Source organism: Leucopleurus acutus, assembly GCF_964270905.1.
Source record: "Leucopleurus acutus genome assembly, chromosome: 20".
NCBI lineage: Eukaryota > Metazoa > Chordata > Mammalia > Artiodactyla > Delphinidae > Leucopleurus > Leucopleurus acutus.
This window is the reverse complement of record NC_139162.1, coordinates 55,844,386-55,864,497: the sequence shown is the minus strand read 5'-3', so window position 1 is coordinate 55,864,497 and position 20,112 is coordinate 55,844,386. Positions and strand designations below refer to the sequence as shown.

General features: G+C 48.9%; 1 protein-coding gene across 1 annotated transcript; it reads left to right on the top strand.

Annotated features, from left to right (window-relative positions):
- Positions 1–5,322: 5,322 nt before the first annotated feature.
- On the top strand, positions 5,323–19,650 carry RDH13 (retinol dehydrogenase 13). The gene is made up of 7 exons (XM_082862532.1): positions 5,323–5,464; positions 8,206–8,324; positions 11,308–11,463; positions 14,312–14,416; positions 15,519–15,731; positions 16,483–16,584; positions 17,952–19,650. The coding sequence occupies exons 1-7, from the start codon at positions 5,400–5,402 to the stop codon at positions 18,194–18,196; spliced, it is 1,005 nt and encodes a 334-aa protein (XP_082718658.1). The 5' UTR covers positions 5,323–5,399; the 3' UTR covers positions 18,197–19,650.
- Positions 19,651–20,112: the final 462 nt, after the last annotated feature.

Here is a 20,112-nt window from a genome sequence, read left to right as displayed (position 1 = left end):
GGTCCAGTGTTGAAATAATTTCAGACTTGTAGAAAAGTTGCAAAAGCATACAGAGAAAACCTCTGCCGGGTTTCCGTACATTTTTTCCTTTGTAATTAATAAGTATCTTGGGGAGAGCTACTTTGAGACTATGTAAATATCCTGTGTGTCATAAAACTTTTGACTCATTAGTTTTGGCATCTACGGATGCTTCCTGCCTGAATCGAGGATGACCAAGATGGTTCCCCAATGGCAATTGAGTTAAGTTTCAAATGGATTCCCTAATTTCTGTGTGGAGAACAGGGGGAAGCAGGGAGACCAGCTAGGAGGCTTTCATATTAATCCAGTGAGAGATGGTAGCAATGGACATGCTGAGACATGGTCAGATTTTTGGATATATTTTCAAGGAAGAGCTGGCAGGCATTGAGAGAAAAAGAGGAGATAAGCATGACTCCATGTTTTGCTCTAGGCAATGGGAAGACTGGAGTTGCTATTTTCTGAGATGGGATCGCTGCTGTAACAGAAAGACCTGGACTATTAGTGGCTTAAATCGGGTTGAAGTTTATTTATTGCAGTTGATCCAGGGCCCGTTTGGCAGCTCCAAAATCATCAGGGACCCAGGCTCTTTCCATCTCATTACTCTGGCAAAATAGGGTTTCCACCTCATGGTCCAAAATGGCTGCCTCAGGTCCTGCCATCACATCTGCCTTGCAGCCAGAAGAAAGGAAGAAAGGGGGCAAGTGTCTTTTCATTTTGAGTACACATGTCCTTTTTGCTCACATCTCGTCTAAGTCAGAACTTAGACACATGGCCACAGCTAGGTGCAGAGGAGGCTGGGAAATGATTCTTTGTTCTAGATGCTCACGTGCCCAGCTATAAACCAGTGGCTCTAGTATTATGAGCAAGAAAGGAAGAATGTATGTTTGGGGAACAACTAGTCAACTTTCCCTAATGGGTCCTGAATGCTGCTCTTCCTATATCCCTTATGTCCCTCTCCAGTCCGTATCCTACATCTCACCTGGAAACAAAATTCCTAAAACATAGATCTGCTCATGACCTTCCATGGCTCATTACTCTTTCATGGGCCTCCAGTATCCTCTGAATTAAAGCCAAGTTTCTCAGCCTGGCATTTGAGCCATAATCTGGCTCCACCTTCCAACCACTCCAGCCTCATTCCTTCCACCCCATCCACGCCTGACACTCCCACAATATCCGCACGTACCTGTGTGCTACCTTTTCCTTAAGCTGATCCCACAGTCTGCAGCATCCTCTCTGGCCTGAGGAAATCCTTTCTGTTTGTATCACTGTGATCAACACCACATCCTGCAGGAAACTTGCCCAGCTTCCCTACAGTGGGGCCCTCTGCCTCTCACAAACTCTCCGAGTCCCCGTCACCCCATCCTAGCGGAGAGGTCAGCTATTTGTATGGTGCCTGCTTTACTCCAGGCAAACTCACTAAGTCTTTCCTTTCCTGTCTTCCTTCCTTCTCACCACCCTTCCCTCCTGTCCACACTCTGCCCCTCCTCCCTTTTGCCTTCCCTTCCTCCCAGTTATGGAGCATGAAAGCACTGCACTCAGCACCTGTACTAAACAAGGAATCCATTTTTCCAGTTACTAAGGTCATGTGACAAATCATTCCAAGACCTAGTGGCTTCAGACAACGGCCACGTTTAGTTTGCTCACGAACCTGCCATCTGCACAGGGCTTGGTGGAGGTGACACATCTCTGCTCTACATGGTGACAACGGGGGTGGATTGGAAGCTGGGGCAGTGTCTTGGATGGAAAGGCTCAAACAGCTGGAGCATGGACCAGTTAGGGCTCCTCCACCATCTGACCTTTTCTCTATGTGGTCTGTCCAGCATGGTAGCTTCAAGGTAGAGAAACGTGTTTCTTACATGTCAGTTAAGGGTTCTGAAAATGCATGGAGAGAGAGAGAGAGAGAGAATGACTTGGGTATGATAAGCCCTCTGCTGGGGGAAGAGTCCTCTCAGTACCTGGAACAGCACCCAACATTTATCAGGAATTTAACAACTTCAACAATGATAAAGGATGCATAGCTTACCTGGTAGCCGGAAGAGATATTCTAAACACCTTGGGTGCATATGGGAATCACGTAGGAGGTCCTCAGAGGAAGGAATTTGGATGCATTGTTCTGTTTATAGTAACAACATTACAGCCATCAATGCTCTGGCATTTAATGTGGGTTAGATCTTTGTCATGAATTACTTTCTGTCATCCTTCCAAACTTAGTGACAGGGGCCAGCAAACTGTGTCCCTCCACTTGTTTTTGTAAATAAAGTTTTATTGGAACACAGCTCTGCTCATTTGTTTGTATACTGTCTGCGGCTGCTTTCCTGCTGTAATGGCAGAGTAGTTGCAACAGGCACCAGATGACCCCAAAAGCTGAAATTATTTGCTATCTGGTCCTTTGCAGAAAATATTTGTTAACTCCTGCCCTAGAGGTAGGTATTAGGAGACCAGTTTATAAAAGAGAAGAAAAACGCTCAGAGGGGGATGCTTTATTCGAGGTTGAGAGAGTCAGCGTCCGTACTTTTTATTTTATTTTTTTATTTTTATTTTATTTTTTTTGCGGTATGCAGGCCTCTCACTGTTTTGGCCTCTCCCGTTGCGGAGCACAGGCTCCGGATGCGCAGGCTCAGCGGCCATGGCTCACGGGCCCAGCCGCTCCGCGGCATGTGGGATCTTCCCAAACCGGGGCACGAACCCGTGCGCCCTGCATCGGCAGGCGGACTCTCAACCACTGCGCCACAAGGGAAGCCCCTTATACAATTTTTTAAATACAATTTTTAAAGGCTCCACTGCATTTACAGTTATTACAAAATATTGGCTATATTCCCCATGTTGTACAATAAATACTTCCCTGTAGCCATCTAACACCCAGCAGTTTGTACCTCCCACTCGCCCACCCCTATATTGCTCCCGTCCCCCCACTGGTAGCCACTTATTTGTTCTCTATGAGATGGTGATTCATGACAGCGTTGGGGTTGTTTTTATCTCTTGTTTTTGCTTTTTAGTTTGCAAAGTCTGTGTGTGTGTGGTTAATCCATTTGATAACCCACTTGGGCTCAGCTACTGGTGTTCCTCATCTGTGGATGATGGAGCTTCAGAGTTTCTAGATTTTCTCTACCCTGGACATCCCCATCTTAGAGACAAACCTGGAGCTTGCTGTCCCCAAGAGTTCCTGCTGTTGCTGGGGGCAGGGCCTCCCTAGACTTGTTGGGACAAGCCTTCCCTTCCTGGTCAGGACTCTGGAGCCCCCTGGGGCTCTTGAGCCTCATGTAGCTCCGAGGAAAGTGGGTGATAAGTTTCCAAAGAACTGCCCACCTCCAAGACTTCTGGATCCTCCATCCTGAGTGCTGTGCTGACCCCTGACCCTCTCATCTCCAGCTCTGTACACTTCTGCCGTGTCCTGCCCCCACTCACCAGTTTTAACTAAATAAGCATGTTTTGTCTTGCTAAAAAACCAAAAACCAAAAAAACCTCTTGGGACATGTGGAAACGATTTATGGGTCAGATATCTGTCATTTCATAAGTATTCTGAAGTATGCCTGTGGATTGTTGTCAAACCTGATCCAATCATAAACCAAATGAGTTACTTGGAGTCAAATAATTTCCAAAACAAAACTATGCAAATCTTTTCAGTGTTTTTTTTCACCTTTATTGCACTATAATTTACATGCAATAAAATTCACTATTTTTTTTTTTTTTTGCGATATGCGGGCCTCCCACTGTTGTGGCCTCTCCCGTTGCGGAGCACAGGATCCGGACGCGCAGGCTCAGCGGCCATGGCTCACAGGCCCAGCCGCTCCGCGGCACGCGGGATCCTCCTGGACCGGGGCACGAACCCGTGTCCCCTGCATCGGCAGGCAAGACTCTCAACCACTGCGCCACCAGGGAAGCCCTAAAATTCACTATTTTTAGGTGAACATGCTGATGAGATTTGACAAATATGTCATCATGTACATAAACACCAGTGCGGTTTAGAGGTTCTTTCCAAACCCCCGAAAGTTCCCTTTGCAGTAATCACTTCCCCCAACCCCTCTGCCCTTGGTAACCACTGATCTTCATTCTCTCACTATAGTTTTGTTTTTCCTAGATTGTCATGTAACTGGCATCATACATATTGTGTAAATACCAGTAGTTCATTCCTTCTTTGTGGCGGGGGTGGGGGTGGGGAAGGGGCCCGCACCGCAGGGCATGTGGGATCTTTGCCGACCAGGGTTTGTACCCATGCCCCCTGCATTGGGAGCTTGGAGTCTTAACCACTAGACCATCAGGGAAGTCCTCATTCCTTTTTATTGAGTACATTATATGAAGTTATTATAAATAACTTACTCCTTTAGCTGTCGATGGACGTATCAATTACAAAATTGGGTTGCTTCCAACTTTTGGGTATTATAAGTGGGATGGGTTGAATTGCCTCGCCCCTCTCCCCCCACAAATTCATATGTTGAAATCCTAACCTGCAGTAGACACAGAATGTGACATTATTCGGAAATAGGGTATTTGCAGATGTAATTAATTAAGATGAGGTCGTTTTGAATTAGGGTGAGCCTCTCCTCAGGCCCAGGAGTCCCGGTCCCTAGCCCTTCCCCCATCAGACCCAGGGGTCCAGACCCCCAGCCTCTCCTCCCTCAGACCCAGGGGTCCAGGCCCCCAGCCCCTCCTCCTTCAAACCGAGTGTATGCCCCCATGTCCTCCTGCCTCAGGACCCAGGAGTTTGGGAACCTCCCAGGCTAATAGGTCTTGGATTCTGAGCATTGAAATTATCAAATTGTCCCAGAAAGTCTACGAGGAACACATATATTTATGTTCCTTATTTATTTTTATTGCAGTATAGTTGAGTTACAATATTATATTAGTTTCAGGTGTACAACATAGTGATTCAAAATTTTTATAGATTATATTCCGTTTACAGTTTTTATAAAATACTGGCTATAGTCCCTGTGCTGTACAGTATATCCTTGTAGCTTATTTTATACATAGTACTTTGTAAGGAACATATTTTTAGAAGAGGAAACATGCTGGTACATTTGAAAGACACAGAGGACCGAAGTCCGGAAGCAGCAGCTGCTGGATTGGGATCGTGGGGTCCCTCCAGCAGCTGTACGAGTGTGACATTATTGGAGCGGCGTGTAGGCCCCGCCCCCGAGACCACGGCCTCGCCCCCGGCTCCGGAAACTACCATGCCCAGCTGCAGCTGCGCTCACGGCCCCTCCCTATAGGTCCCTCCCCCGGAAGTTCCGCCCCGCCCGTTTCCGGAAGCCGAGGGTTCCGGCCCGGCCTGCACTTCCCCACGTGCGTCCCAGGCAGCGCGCTCCTAGGACTGACCCCGGGCGCGGGTCTGCGGGCGGCTGCAGTGGGACCCCACCCCACACTCCTACCGGCTCCGGCCCGTAATGAATCGCTACATTCTGCCGCTGTCCGTGCTGGGCACAGCGGTGGGTGGCGCCGTGCTGCTCAAGTAAGTACGTGCGGGTCCCGCAGGCGCGGTAACTGTTGGCCGGTGGGCAAGGACGAGGGAGGGAAAGCCGAGTGGAGATTGCCAACCCTTGGCCCACCCAGGAGTCCTCCAGCTCACCCGTCCAGCAGTGCTCCCAGAGAATGCGGGGGCAAGCCTGGTCCCCGAGAGGGCAGGTCACGGCCCAAGGTCACCCAGAGAAAGGGGCGGATCCGGGCCCTGGTAAACATTTTGATTTAGTTGCTTCTGGACTTTTAATGGATTAATTCATTCATTCAGCGGACACTTATTGAGCACTTCCCATATGTCAAGTCGTGGCCCAGATGCAAGGAAAGTGTGTACCACCTAAGCTCCCGTTGTCCGAAATTAGAGAAACAAATTAGAATTGTCCAAGTCAGTAAGTGAAAAGATCGTATTGCGTGGTATATAGACATACTGTAGTTCTTTCTTCTCTTTCCTAGGCTAATTCGTTTAATAAAAACAAGACAAAACGGGACTAAGAAGTAAAAACTATTAGGTATAAAATAAGCTACAAGGATATATTGCACAACCCGTGGAATATAGCAAATATTTTATGTTATAAATGGAATAGGTTATAAATGGAATATAACCTTTAAAAATTGAAAATCGCTATATTGTACACCTGTACCTTATATAATATTGTATATCAACTATATACTTCAATATAAAAATCCCCCCAAACCAAAAAACAGCTACCAAATATTCTATAGGAGCACCGGTCAGTAGAACTTCCTGTGATCATCGAAATGTTTTACATTTGCCCTGTCCATTATGAGCCATACCGTGCGACTACTTTTTATTTATTTATTTATTTTTGGCTGCTTGGGTCTTCGTTGCTGCGCGTGCACTTTCTCTAGTTGCGGCGAGCGCGGGCTTCTCATTGCGGTGGTTTCTCTTTTTGCGGAGCACGGGCTCTAGGCGTGCAGGCTTCAGTAGTCGTGGCACGCGGGCTCAGTAGTTGTGGCTCGCGGGCTCTAGAACACAGGCTGAGTAGCTGTGGCGCACGGGCTTAGTTGCTCCGCGGCATGTGGGGTCTTCCCCGACCAGGGCTTGAACCCGCGTCCCCTGCATTGGCAGGCGGATTCTTAACCACTGCGCCACTGGAGACGTTCCTCGGCTGCTGTTATTTTTATTCATGCTGATGCCTTTCAGTTCTGAAAAAGCTTAAAAATAAAAAAGGGCCAGCATGGGAAGAATAAAAGAAAACTGAATGCCCTAGGGGGGAAAGTATGACTATTGTTTTTTTTTTTTTACTTTTTATTTTTAAAAACAATTTTATTGGAGTATGGTTGCTTTACTATGTTGTGTTAGTTTAGACTCTTTATTTTTAATTAAATTAAAAAAATTAGCCTCAGGGAACTTTCCTGGTGGCGCAGTGGTTAAGAATCTGCCTGCCAATGCAGGAGACACGGGTTCGAGCCCTGGTCCGGGAAGATCCCACATGCCGCGGAGCAACTAAGCCAGTGCACCACAACTACTGAGCCTGTGTGCCACAACTACTGAAGCCCGGGTGCCTAGAGCCCATGCTCTGCAACAAGAGAAGCCACTGCAATGAGAAGCCCGCGCACCACAACGAAGAGTAGCCCCGGCTCACCGCAACTAGAGAAAGCCCTTGCGCAGCAACGAAGACCCAATGCAGCAAAAAATAAATATAATAAATAAATTAATTAATTAAAAAAAAGAAAAATAATAGCCTCTGGTGGCTGGTGGCTACCGTGTTGTACGTTGCCCTTCTTTTGTGTGGAGATAATATTGTTTATTTGGCCAGTTCCCTGTTGGTGACATTTGGTTGTTTCCAGTATTTAGCCTCTGGAATGTGGGCATAGTAGCAGAATAAGGGCCCCCAACGATGTGCATGTCCTAATTCCCAGAACTTGTCAAAAGGGACTTTTCAGATGTCACTGTGTTAAGGGCCTTGAGATGGGAGATGATCTGGGTTATCCAGGTGGCCCAACATCATCACAACGGTCCTTATAAGAGGGAGGCAGAAGCATCAGAGTCAGGGGCTTGAAGATGCTCTGCCGCTGACTTTGAAGGTGAAGGAAGGGGCCACGAGCCAAGGGATGCAGGCGGCCCCTAGAAACTGGAAAAGGTATGGGGACGATTCTCAGTTCTCCCTGGAGCCTCCAGAAGGCACACAGCTCTGACACCTCGATTTTAGCCCAGTGAGACCCATTTCGGACTCTGACCTGCAGACTGTAGGAAATACCGTTGCATGGTTTTTTTGGGGTTTTTTTTGCGGTACGCGGGCCTCTCACTGCTGTGGCCTCTCCCGTTGCGGAGCACAGGCTCCCGACGCGCAGGCTCAGCGGCCATGGCTCACGGGCCCAGCCGCTCCGCGGCATGTGGGATCTTCCTGGACCGGGGCACGGACCCGTGTCCCCTGCATCGGCAGGCGGACTCTCAACCACTGCGCCACCAGGGAAGCCCCGTTGCATGGTTTTAACCCACTGAGCTTGTGGTGATCTGTTAGAGCAGCCACAGGAAGCGAATACAGGGGGTCTTTCTAAAATAACGATTGTCTCGCTGTGCACGCTCCCCGCACCAGACCATGCTGAGTCCTTTACTTGTACCACGATACCGGTCCCATGGAGTTATGCAATGTCGCTTCCATCTTTCCGTTGGGGGAACACAAGCTCAGAGAGGTCATTTCCCTGAGATCACAACAGCTGTGGTGAGAGAGGACAGACAGACCGAACTGACCTGCCGTTTTTTATCTCCAGGGACTTTGTCGCCGGCGGGGCTTGTCCCAGCAAGACCACCATTCCCGGGAAGACCGTCATTGTGACCGGCGCCAACACGGGCATCGGGAAACAGACGGCCTTGGAGCTGGCCAGAAGAGGTGAAGTCCCAGTGGGCACTTGCTTCTCTGCCTGGGGCTCGGGCGCGAGATCTGGCCATGGATGGTTTGATTTCCTGGGGGATGTTAAGGCATCTGATTCTTTTGGTTGCAAGTGGCAGAAACAAACTCACGCCGGCTTAAGCCCGAAAGCCTTGTGTCTCTGGAAGAGGGAAGGGCAGGTTCAGGGTCTCAGAGGAGGCCGTGGGCGCTCAGCAGTTATTGGTTTGGGTTTTTCTCTTTGCATCGGCTGTGCTCTTTCCTACTGTAGTTGGACTCAGTCCTAATGGCTGGGTCGGGGCCTAGGTCAGGTTGGGGGTCAGGCTCTCCCAAGCTTACTGGTCAGGCGTTTTGTAGAAAGAACACGCTTCGATTTGGGTCTGTTTGACGTTTCTCTCACGGTCAGACTGGGCTTATGGAGAAGTCCCTTCTCAGCACATGCAGATGTCTTTTGAACTTGGAATCAGTGGGGTTTCCTGTGGGTTCAGGTACGAGAAAGGGAGGAGTTAAGGTTTTGTTTGAACAGCTGGAAGACCAAAGCTGCCTTGGCTGGGACGGGGAGGCCAGGGCAGGGCAGGGGTGAGGGCTGGGGAGACTGGAAACTCTCCTTGGGCTGGTCGAGTCGAGGTGACCAGTGAATGAGTCCCTGATGGACTGACCAGGCCTGAGCTGCCTGTTCACCCCTGAGGTGAGAGTGGTGGGGGTCCATGAGGGCAGCCCCCCTGCCCCCCACACCACATGGGGTTTCCCCAAGGGAGGGACAGGCGCTCCCTTCAGGAAAAAGTGAGAAGGGAGGGACTTCCCTGGCGACGCAGTGGTTAAGAATCCGCCTGCCAACGCAGGGGACGTGGGTTCGAGTCCTGGTCCGGGAAGATCCCATGTGCCGCGGAGCCACTAAGCCCGTGCGCCACAACTACTGAGCCTGCGCACCACAACTGAAGCTCACGCGCCTAGTGCCCGTGCTCCGCAGCAAGAGAGGCCACCACAATGAGACGCCCGCGCACTGCAACAAAGAGTAGCCCCTGCTTGCCGCAGTTAGAAAAAGCTCATGCGCAGCAACAAAGACCCAACGCAGCCAAACATAAATAAATAGACAAATTAAAAAAAAAAGAAATTAAAAAAATGAAAACAAAAAATAAGACAGCTAATTTATTTAAAGAAAAAAGTGAGAAGGGAAATTGGGCCAACACACCCACTGTGGTCCCTTGAGAGCCAGGCTGCCACTGGGAGGACAGACAGATCCAGGACTTGATGATCCATTCTGGACTGTGTGATGGGGGGGCCAGATGTGTAGGAGGCAGCTGGCCCAGCTGTGGAGGATGAGCCCTGTGGACCCACGCGGTTCGGCATCCTTGCTGCCTGTCCTCCTCTCAATCCCTGTTTCTTCTCACTTTTCTAATTTGAAAATAAAAGTTTAAAAAAATCAAATTTTTTCCTTTTTTTTTTTTTTTAAATTTTGGCTGTGCCGCCCCGGCATGCGGGAACTTAGTTCCCCGACCAGGGATGGAACCTGTGCCCCCTACAGTGGGAGCACGGAGCCTTAACCCGCCGGACTGCCAGGGAAGTCCCCCAAAAGTTTTCTTTTTAAAGGCTGTATTAAGATTTAATTCACACATTTAAAGTGTACACTTCCATGATTTTTAGTATATTCACAGAATTGTACACCCGTCACTGGTCTCCATTTTAGAACATTTTTCATCACCCCAAAACGAAACCTGGCTTCTCTAAGCCATCATCCCCTAATTTCCCTTCCCCGCCAAAGCTAGGAAACCACTAATCTTCCTTCTGTGGATTTGCCTCTTCTGGACATTTCAGATAAATGAATCATGCACTCTGTGTCCTTTTGTGTCTGGCTTTCACTGACATCACGTTTGTGAGGTCCGTCCATGGTGTAGATAGGTTGGAATTTCCTTCCTTTTCATGGCTAACATTCCACTGATGGACAAACCACATGTCACTTATTCATTCATCCCTTAAAAAAATTTTTTTTAAATTTTATATTGGACTATAGTTGATTTACAATGTTGTGTTAGTTTCAGGTGTACAGCAAAGTGATTCAGTTATACATATACATGTATCTGTTCTTTTTCAAGTTCTGTTCTCGTTTAGGTTGTTACAGAATATTGAGCAGAGTTCCCTGTGCTGTACAGTAGGTCCTTGTTGGTTGTTTATTTTATGTATAGTAATGTGCACATGTCAGTCCCAAGCTCCCAATTTATCCCTCCCACCAATATTCATTTATCCCTTGATGGACATTTGGGTTGTTTCCACCTCTGGCTGTTCTGCACAGTGCTGCTGTGCACATGTGAGTTCACATTTTTGTGTGGACTGATGTTTTCATTTATCTTGGGTATCTATACTTAGGAGTGGATCTTTTTTTTTTTAATTTTTAAAAAATTTTTATTGGAGTATAGTTGATTTACAATGTTGTTTCAGGTGTACAGCAAAGTGAATCAGTTATACGTATACATATATCCACTCTTTTTTTTTTTTTAGATTCTTTTCCCATACAGGTCATTACAGAGTATTGAGTAGAGCGTCCTGTGCTATACAGCAGGTTCTTATTAGTTACCTATTTTATGTATAATAGTGTGTACATGTCAATCCAGTCTCCCAATTTATCCCCCCATCCCCTGGTAACCATAAGTTTGTTTTCTGCATACTGACTCTACTTCTGTTTTGTACATTACTTCATTTGTGCCCTTTTTTTAGATTCGACATATAAGTCATATCACCTGATATTTGTCTTTCTCCGTCTGACTTACTTCCCTCAGTATGACAATCTCTAGGTCCATCCATGTTGCTGCAGGTGGCATTATTTTGTTCTTTTTTATGGCCGAGGAGTATTCCGTTGTATATATGTACCACATCTTCTTTATCCATTCCTCTGCTGATGGACGTTTAGGTTGCTTCAGGAGTGGAAGTTTTTTTAAAAATTTCATTAAAAAGTTTTTTGTTTTTTTTTGTTTTGGTCTGGCTCTTCCAGGAGGTACCATCATTCTGGCCTGTCGAGACTTGGAGAAGTGTGAGGCAGCAGCCAAAGAGATTCGAAGGGAGACCCTTAATCACCGCGTCAACGCCCGGCACCTGGACTTGGCCTCCCTTAAGTCCATCCGAGAGTTTGCAGCGAAGATCAGTGAAGGTAAGAGGGATGACACTGGCCTTGCGGGGCGAGGACTTGGGCGGCCAGGCTGTGAGGAGGGAATTATACCAGGCAGGTCCTAGAGCCAGGTATTGGTTGCCACCTGTTTTCGTTCAGCCTTTGGGTAAAGATTTTACATTTTTTTCTCTTCTGACATTTTCACATTTACATATTTTTCATTTTTACATGGGGGAAAGAAAATTAAAAGAATAACATTTCATGACGTGTGACCATTATATGGAATTCAGATTTTATTTTATTTTGGCTGTGCCACATTGTGGGATTTTTTTTTTTTTTTTTAAATAAATTTATTTATTTATTTTTTGCTGCATTGGGTCTTTGTTGCTGCACGTAGGCTTTCTCTAGTCGTGGCAAGCGGGGGCTAATCTTCATTGTGGTGCGCTGGCTTCTCATCGTGGTGGCTTCTCTTGTTGTGGAACATGGGCTCGAGGCGTGCGGGCTCAGTAGTTGTGGCATGCGGGCTCAGTAGTTGTGGCACGTGGGCTCAGTAGTTGTGGCTTGTGGGCTCTAGGGTGCAGGCTCAGTAGTTGTGGCGCACGGGCTTAGTTGCTCCACAGTATGTGGGATCTTCCCGGACCAGGAATCGAACCTGTGTCCCCTGCATTGGCAGGCGGATGCCCAACCACTGCACCACCAGGGAAGTCCTGGGATTTCTTTTTTTTTTTTTAATTAATTAATTATTATTATTGTTTTTGGCTGTGTTGGGTCTTTGTTGCTGCGCGCAGGCTTTCTCTAGTTGTGGAGAGCGGGGGCTTCTCTTCATTGTGGTGCGCGGGCTTCTCATTGCGGTGGCTTCTCTTGTTGTGGAGCACGGGCTCTAGGCACACGGGCTTCAGTAGTTGTGGTGTGTGGGCTCAGTAGTTGTGGCTCGTGGGCTTTAGAGCGTAGGCTCTAGAGTACAGGCTCAGTAGCTGTAGCACACAGACTTAGTTGCGCTGCGGCATGTGGGATCTTCCCGGACCAGGGCTCGAACCCGCATCCCCTGCATTGGTAGGCGGATTCTTAACCACTGCGCCACCAGGGAAGCCCCAGCTTGTGGGATCTCAGTTCCTGGACCAGGGATGGAACTGGCGCCCTTGGCAGTGAAAGCGCAGAGCCCTAACCACTGGACCGCCAGGGAGTTCCCAGAATTCAGATTTTAGTTTCCATAAAGTTTTATTGGCATGCAGCCATGCCCATTGGTTTATGTATTATCTGTGGCTGCTTTAGTCCTGGGAGGGCATAGTTTAGTAGAGACAGACCATATTGCCTGCAAAGCCAGAAGTATATACTACCTGGTCCTTTACAGAAGAAGTTAACTGACTGCTGTCTAGGAAAACTAAGTCCTATGTGTGCTTGGATCCTACAAGAAGCAGAGGCCAAGGAGGGAGGAAGAGTTAGGTGGAGAAGGGCACAAACACTGATTCAGCCAACATTTCCGGGGGCTCTCTGACTCTTGGGTGACGCAGGTGACACAGATGTAAGTCAGATTCAGGCTCTGCTTCCGAGGAGCGCCCGGGCCGCTGGGGGACGTGGCTGTGACAATAGGTAACTAAGAGTTAGTGCAGAGCGTCTGGAGCTCCCACATTCTTTCCTGGGTGTTTCTTTTTGCAAATCCAGGGATCAGGCTGGCATTTCTCTGCACTTCCGTCACGTTGATGCCTGACTCACTCCTTTTGCTCGCCACCACATGGTCTCAGAACCACTTAAGAATTTATTTTTTTTCAAACAGGAATAACATTTGCAGGGTTAAACGTTCAGAAAGTGCAAATGGGGATACAGCAAAACATCTTCCCGCCACGCCTGCCATTAGCTCCCAGCATGCCGTCCTCAGATGTGTTCAGTGCTCTACCTCTTGTGTGTCCTTCTGGGGACCATTTATGCATTTATAAAGCAAACGGGGAAACACTTCCCCTTGGCTTTTTTGTACAAAGCGGAGCCTGTTACATACCTGGTGCTGCCCCTTGTTTTTTCTCCCCGGTTCTATCTTGGAGATCATTACAGGCAGAACTTTTCCCTTCTATTCTTGTGGCTAGCTTGTGTTTTTTGGGGGTTTTTTGGTCTTTTTTTTGGCCACTGCGTGGCATGTGGGATCTTAGTTCCCTGACCAGGGATGGAACCTGTGCCCCCTGCAGTAGAAGCATGGAGTCCTAACCCCTGGACTGCCAGGGTATTCCTGTGTGTGTATTTTTTAAATTTTTATTGAAATATAGTTGATTTACAGTGTTTTTGTAGTTTCAGGTGTACAGCAAAGTGATTCAGTTATATACACATACGCTCACACACACACACACAAATTCTTTTTTAGATTCTTTTCCATTATAGGTTAGTACAAGATACTGAATATAGTTCCCTGTGCTAAACAATAGGTAGGTCCTTGTTGGTTATCTATTTTATATATAGTGATGTGTATATTTTAATCCCCAGCTCCTAATTTATCCCTCCCCCGCTTCTCCTTTGGTAACCATAAGTTTGTTTTCTATGCCTGTGAGTCTATTTCTGCTTTGTAAATAAGGTCATTCGTATCATTTTTTTAGATTCCACATGTGATATCATATGGTATTTGTCTTTTTCTTTCTGACTGACTTCACTTTGTATGATAATCCTCTAGGTCCATCCATGTAGCTGCAAATGGCATTATTTCATTCTTTTTTATGGCTGAGTAATATTCCATTGTATATAGGTACCACATCTTCTTTATTCATTCCTCTGTCGATGGACACTTAGGTTGCAGAAAATACTTGTCGAATAGATAATAACGAAGCTGTTCTACCCAGCAGGTTGTATTATCACCCCATTACAGAAGGGGAAACTGAGTCACACATTTGTCCTCACCCCTGTCTTCCAGAGGAGGAGCGAGTGCACATCCTGATCAATAATGCAGCCGTGATGCGGTGCCCCCACTGGACCACCGAGGACGGCTTTGAGATGCAGCTTGGCGTTAACTACCTGGGTGAGGCTGCAGGCTGTGTGGCATCGGCCTGGGACGTGAGCAGGAGCCCCCGTGGGCCAGACACAGCTCCGGGTGGGGTCTTCCTCTCTGCATGTGGCCAGGCGGCCATGAGCAGGGTCACCTGGCAGCTCAGGGAATCGCCTGTTCATCGCTGGACCCTCAGTCCTTCGGACCTTCCATCAGCCTCTTGGCCATTCGTCTCTTTGTCTGTCTGTCCCCCAGTCTCTGTCTGTCCTTCTCTCACTGTGTCAGTTTATCTTTTGTGACCCTGAATGCATCTGCAGTCCGTTAGTAAGGGTGATGGACGTTGGGTGGACACCAATCATGTAGGATTAAGGCCCACCCTAATGGCGTCATTTTACCTTGATCACCTCTCTAAAGACCCTCTCTCCAAATAAGGTCACATGCTGAGGTACTGCAGGGTAGGGCATATTTTTTTAGGGGGGTTGGGGAGGGTGACACAATTCACCCATAACACATGTGACTACCCTTCACCCCCTTTGGGCTGGGACTCAGTCATGTGACCTGATGGAGCTGCAAGGGAGTCTGGGAAATGTAGTCTTTCACTGGGCAGTCTCATGCATAACCCAAAATTCTATCACTGAAGAAGAAATGGAGAACGGATTTTGGGAGACAGAAGGCATCTCTTCTCTAGCTGACCTCATAGAGGGTTATCACAGGGCTTTGTGACAATTTGTTATCGGGAATGTCTTGTACATTGTAGGTTTTTTTTTTTTTTTTGACATGCCACACGGCTTGTGGGATCTCAGTTCACTGACCAGAGATTGAGCCCTGGCTGCAGCAGTGAAAACCCAGAATCCTAACCATTAGGCCACCAGGGAACTCCCACATTGTAGGATTTTTAGCAGCATCCCTGGCCTCCACCCACTAGGTGGCAGTAGCACTCCCTCTACTGTCCACAATTGTGATGATCAAAATTGTCTCTAGGTGGTGCCAAATGCCTGCCGGTGGGGGGCGCAAAGTTGGACCCTGTTGAGAAAAATGGGTTATGGGAGGATGAAATAAGGTGATGTTCTCAGTATGGTCCTATGCACGGGACAAGAACTCAGTGAAAGTTATCTTTCCGTTTTCCATCATCCAGGTCACTTCCTTTTGACAAACTTGCTGCTGGACAAGCTGAAAGCCTCTGCTCCTTCGCGCATCATCAACCTCTCGTCCTTGGCCCACGTTGCTGGGCACATAGACTTCGAGGACTTGAACTGGGAGAAGAGGAAGTATGACACTAAGGCAGCCTACTGCCAGAGCAAGCTGGCCGTTGTCCTCTTCACCAAGGAGCTGAGCCGGCGGCTGCAAGGTGTGTGTGTGGCGAGCCTCGCTGGTCTCCCCTTTCCTTTAGCTCCGAGCCCGAAACAGTCCTGCTGTGACTCTGGGTGGACGGGAGGTCAAGCATTGACTCCAGGACCGAGTAGGCAAACATATGACACGCTCACCACCACGCTCCCTGCTGGTGCCTGAAGCAGACATCACCAACCAATCACAGCATCCTTCTCTGCTCATCCCGGACAGGCACCTGAGCCTTTGGTGCTCTAGACCAGTGAAGCTTTGGCAATATCTGGAGACATTTTTCGCTGTCAGTTTGCGGAGCAGGGGCAGGTTGGGTGATGTTCCTGGCATCTAGTCGGCAGAGGCCAACTACAGCTTCCTACAAGGCACAGGATAAAGAATCATCTGACCTCAGTGTCCATCGTGCTGCAGTTGAAAAGTCTGCCCTTTGCCTTTGCTTCTCAAAGAGGCAGTAGACCAGCAGTGTCAGCTCACCTGGGTGTTTGTCATAATTGCAGCGTCTCAGACCCCACCCTGACCCACTGCTTCAGACTCTGTGGGGTGGAGCCCGGCGGTCTGGGCTTCTCAAGCCCAAGTGATTTTTACACACTCTGGTTCAGAAGCTCTGCCCTGGGCAGCCGTGAGACAGAGCTGCCTTGCAAGTGAAACTGGGGATGTGGAGGTGTCAGAGCAAGAGGGCGACATGGATTCAGGGGGAGCCCCCTAGGATGGTTGGGGTGAACCTGACGTCTGCCTGCCTCACTTTTTCCTTCTCTCCCCAGGCACGGGTGTGACTGTCAATGCCTTGCACCCTGGCGTGGCCAGGACAGAGCTGGGCAGACACACGGGCATGCACAGCTCCACCTTCTCCAGCTTCACGCTCGGTAAGTCCCCTCCCAGTTTGGGGTCCCTTAACTGAACCCCTGTCCTCCTAGCTTGGAGCTCGGGACCCTCCCTCAGTGTATTAGGTCTTCCTGAGGAACAGAACCAATAGGATGTACATAGATATTTAGAGAGATTTATTAGGGGGGATTGGCTTATGCATCTGTGGGGCCTGAGAAGTCCCAGGATCTGATCTGTATGCCAGAGGCCCAGGAAGGCTGACGGTGTAGTTGCAGTCCAAACCCAAAGGCCCGAGGACCAGGGGAACCGATGGCGTAAGTCCCAGTCCAAGTCGAAGGCCAGGAGCGCCAGTGTCTGAGGCCAGGAGGAAATGGATGTCCCTGCTCAAGGAGAGAGAGAGAATTCGTCCTTTCTCCACCTTTTTGTTCTGTTTTCACCCCCAACAAACTGCATGGTGCCCACCCACATTGGTGAGGGTGGATTTTACATAGTCTGTTGATTCAAATGCTAATCTCTTCACACCCTCACAGACACCCCAGAAATAATGTTACCTGCTCTCTGGACATCCCTTAGCCCTGTCAAGTTCACACATAAAATTAACATCACACTCAGAGACTATCTCGGGGGCTTTGCTCTGCCCCCTGCCCTGTATCTTCCCTGGTACTGAGTCACTTTCATATGTCTGCCCAGCCTGCCAGCCTCAGAATAGCCCCGGGAAACAGGCCAGAGCCTGTTTGATGAGACTGTTTCAGAGGTGGAGGTCATGGAGCTGACTTCCTGGAGTCCGGCCATGCTTGGGCTAACTCCAGTTTCATCCCAAACTAGCTGGGCCACCCAGCAAAGTGACTTCTCGCTGAAACTCCCTTTCCTTATCTGCAAAATGAGGGTTATAATAGTACCTGCCTCAGTGGGGAGGATTAGATGAGACCTCCCTAAAAGAGCCAGCACAATTCCTGGCCGAATAAATAATTAGAGCTTTATAACTAGTGTTTATAATCCTGAAAAACATTTAGTTGGTGGGGGCTAGGTATCAGGGACCTTAAGCTGAAGCTGGCACTGGAGACACTGAATACACAGAAGCTACTTTAAAGAAAGATCAGGTGGGATGAGGACTTGGGGCTGACATAGAGGAGGGGGACCTTCTGTTTGCCTGGGAAAAGCCAGGGGGGCTTCCTGGAGGAGGCAGCTTTCAAGCTGGTCCCTGCATCTGGAATTATTTGTCTGGGCAGTGCCAGGGAAGGGAGCTCCTGGTGTTGGGAAACAGAGGGGTAAAGGCCTGGAGGAGAGCTCTGTGGGACTCCAGGGAAACTTCTGGCCTTCGTGGGCCCTGAGCCACCTGGGGTGGTGCTGGGCTTTCTGTATCATCCTCTCTGAATGTGTGGACTGAACTCTCTGTGGGCCGATGCAGGGCCCATCTTCTGGCTGCTGGTCAAGAGCCCCCAGCTGGCGGCCCAGCCCAGCACCTACCTGGCTGTGGCGGAGGAGTTGGAGGGCGTTTCTGGAAAGTACTTTGAGGGACTCAAAGAGAAGGCTCCGGCCCCGGAAGCTGAGGATGAGGAGGTAGCCGGGAGGCTTTGGGCTGAAAGTGCCCGCCTTGTGGGCTTGGAGATGTCCTATGGATCCTCTGAAAGGGGACAGCGCCTCCCCAAATAACTTCTTGGAGCAGGTATGAAAGCCACCAGGGAGGCAGTCACCAAGGTGGAACAGTAACCAACCAAAGCTGGCTGCCATGCCCGAAGCACCCTCTAGGTGGCAGCATTGGCCAAGGAATGCTGGCTGCCATGGCCACTGCACCCTCTAGGTAGCAAAGAATGCTGGCTGCCATGCCTGAAGCGTCCTCTAGGTGGCAGTATTGCCCCTTTTCTGGCCACAGTGGATTGGACAGCCGGTGAGCACTTGACCCAGGGGCTGGCTGGTACAGTGTGCCCTGCTGCCAACAGGTGAGCTGGGCCATCAGATGCCTCCCTTGGGAATCCAAAGCAGGAATTTTGGGGAGCGGCATCAGCTCCCTCTGGTGTGGGCCATGTGGGGGACTGGATGGCCATGGGCAAATTGTCTGGCTGATGCTTGAGTTCATGGTCCCCCGTTGGACCTTGCACACCTCCAGTCTCCTCTCTGAGCCTTGGTTTCTCCAGCTGTAAACTGTGCAGAATAACCTGACTACCTCATTGGAGGCCGTGAGTTATCGCTGGGCTTGGAGAATGGCCGCTGCATATTCCTTGCCGTTGGACGTTTACTGAGGACCTTCTGTGTGCCAGACCCTGGCAAGGCGCTGGGGATGCCCTCCAGGAACAGACCGACTCAGACCTGGCCTTGTTGTCGCCGCGTCACACCGGGGACAGCATGGTGGGGAGGAACCACTGAGGAAACGGGATGCCTGGGATCACGACCTTCCCTCCCATCCCCACTCGCCAGCTGCCATGCTGTGGGCGGCCCTTGGAGGGACCCGAAGTGGGCCTCTCTGGGCTGAACGCAAGGAGCGAACAGTTCTGAGAGAAAGACAGATACCATCATATGTGGAATCTAATTAAAAAATGATACAAACGAACTTATTTACAGAACAGAAACAGACTTACAGATATCAGAAAACAGACTTACGGTTCCCAAAGGGGAAACGTGTGTGTGATGGGGAGGGATAAATCAGGAGGTTGGGATTGACATACACACACTACTATATAAGATAGCTAACCAACCAGGACCTACGGTGTGGCACAGGGAACTCTACTCAGTATACTGTGATAACCTATATGAGAAAATCTGAAAAAGAATGATTACGTGTGTATGTATAACTCAATCACTTTGCTCTACACCTGAAGCCAACACAACATTGTAAATCAACTATACTCAAATAAAAGTAAAAAAAAAAAAAAAGAGTGGACAGGTATGGTTCCTTCTGGAGGCTCCCAGGGAGAACCTGTTTCCTTACGTTTTTCCAGCTTCTAGAGGCGCCTGCACTTCTTGGCCTGTGGCCCCTTCATCTGCAGAGCAGACAGTGGCAGGCCAGGTCCTTCTCACGCTGCCGTCTCTCTGTTTCTCCTGCTTCTGCCTCCATCTCCTGTTCTTAAGGACTCTTGTGATATCACTTAGCCCATCCAGATAATCCAGGATCATCTTCCTCCTTTAAAGTCAGCTGATTAGAAACTTTAATCCCATCATCCACCTTAATCCCCCCTTTGCCTTGTAAAGTAACAGGGTTCTGGGGACTAGGATGTGGACACATTTGGGAGGACCCACTTTTCTGCCTACTGCTCTGTCCTTTTCAAAATCTGCTTCCCTAGCACCCCCAGTGTACTTCCCATGCGTTCCCTTCTGCTCAAATAAAGAGGAATAAGCTTCAGGGACTTCCCTGGCAGTCCAGGGGTTAGGACTCTGCGCTTCCACTGCGGGGGGCATGGGTTCGATCCCTGGTCAGGGAACTAAGATCCCACATGCCACATGGCGAGGCCAAAAAAAATTTTTTTTAATTAAAAAAAAAAAAGGAGTCAGCTTCACTAGTGTGGCTTGCAAGCAAATCAACTGGGAAGAACAGATTTTTAAAGTCACAAACTCCCTACCCGCTAAAAGAGAAG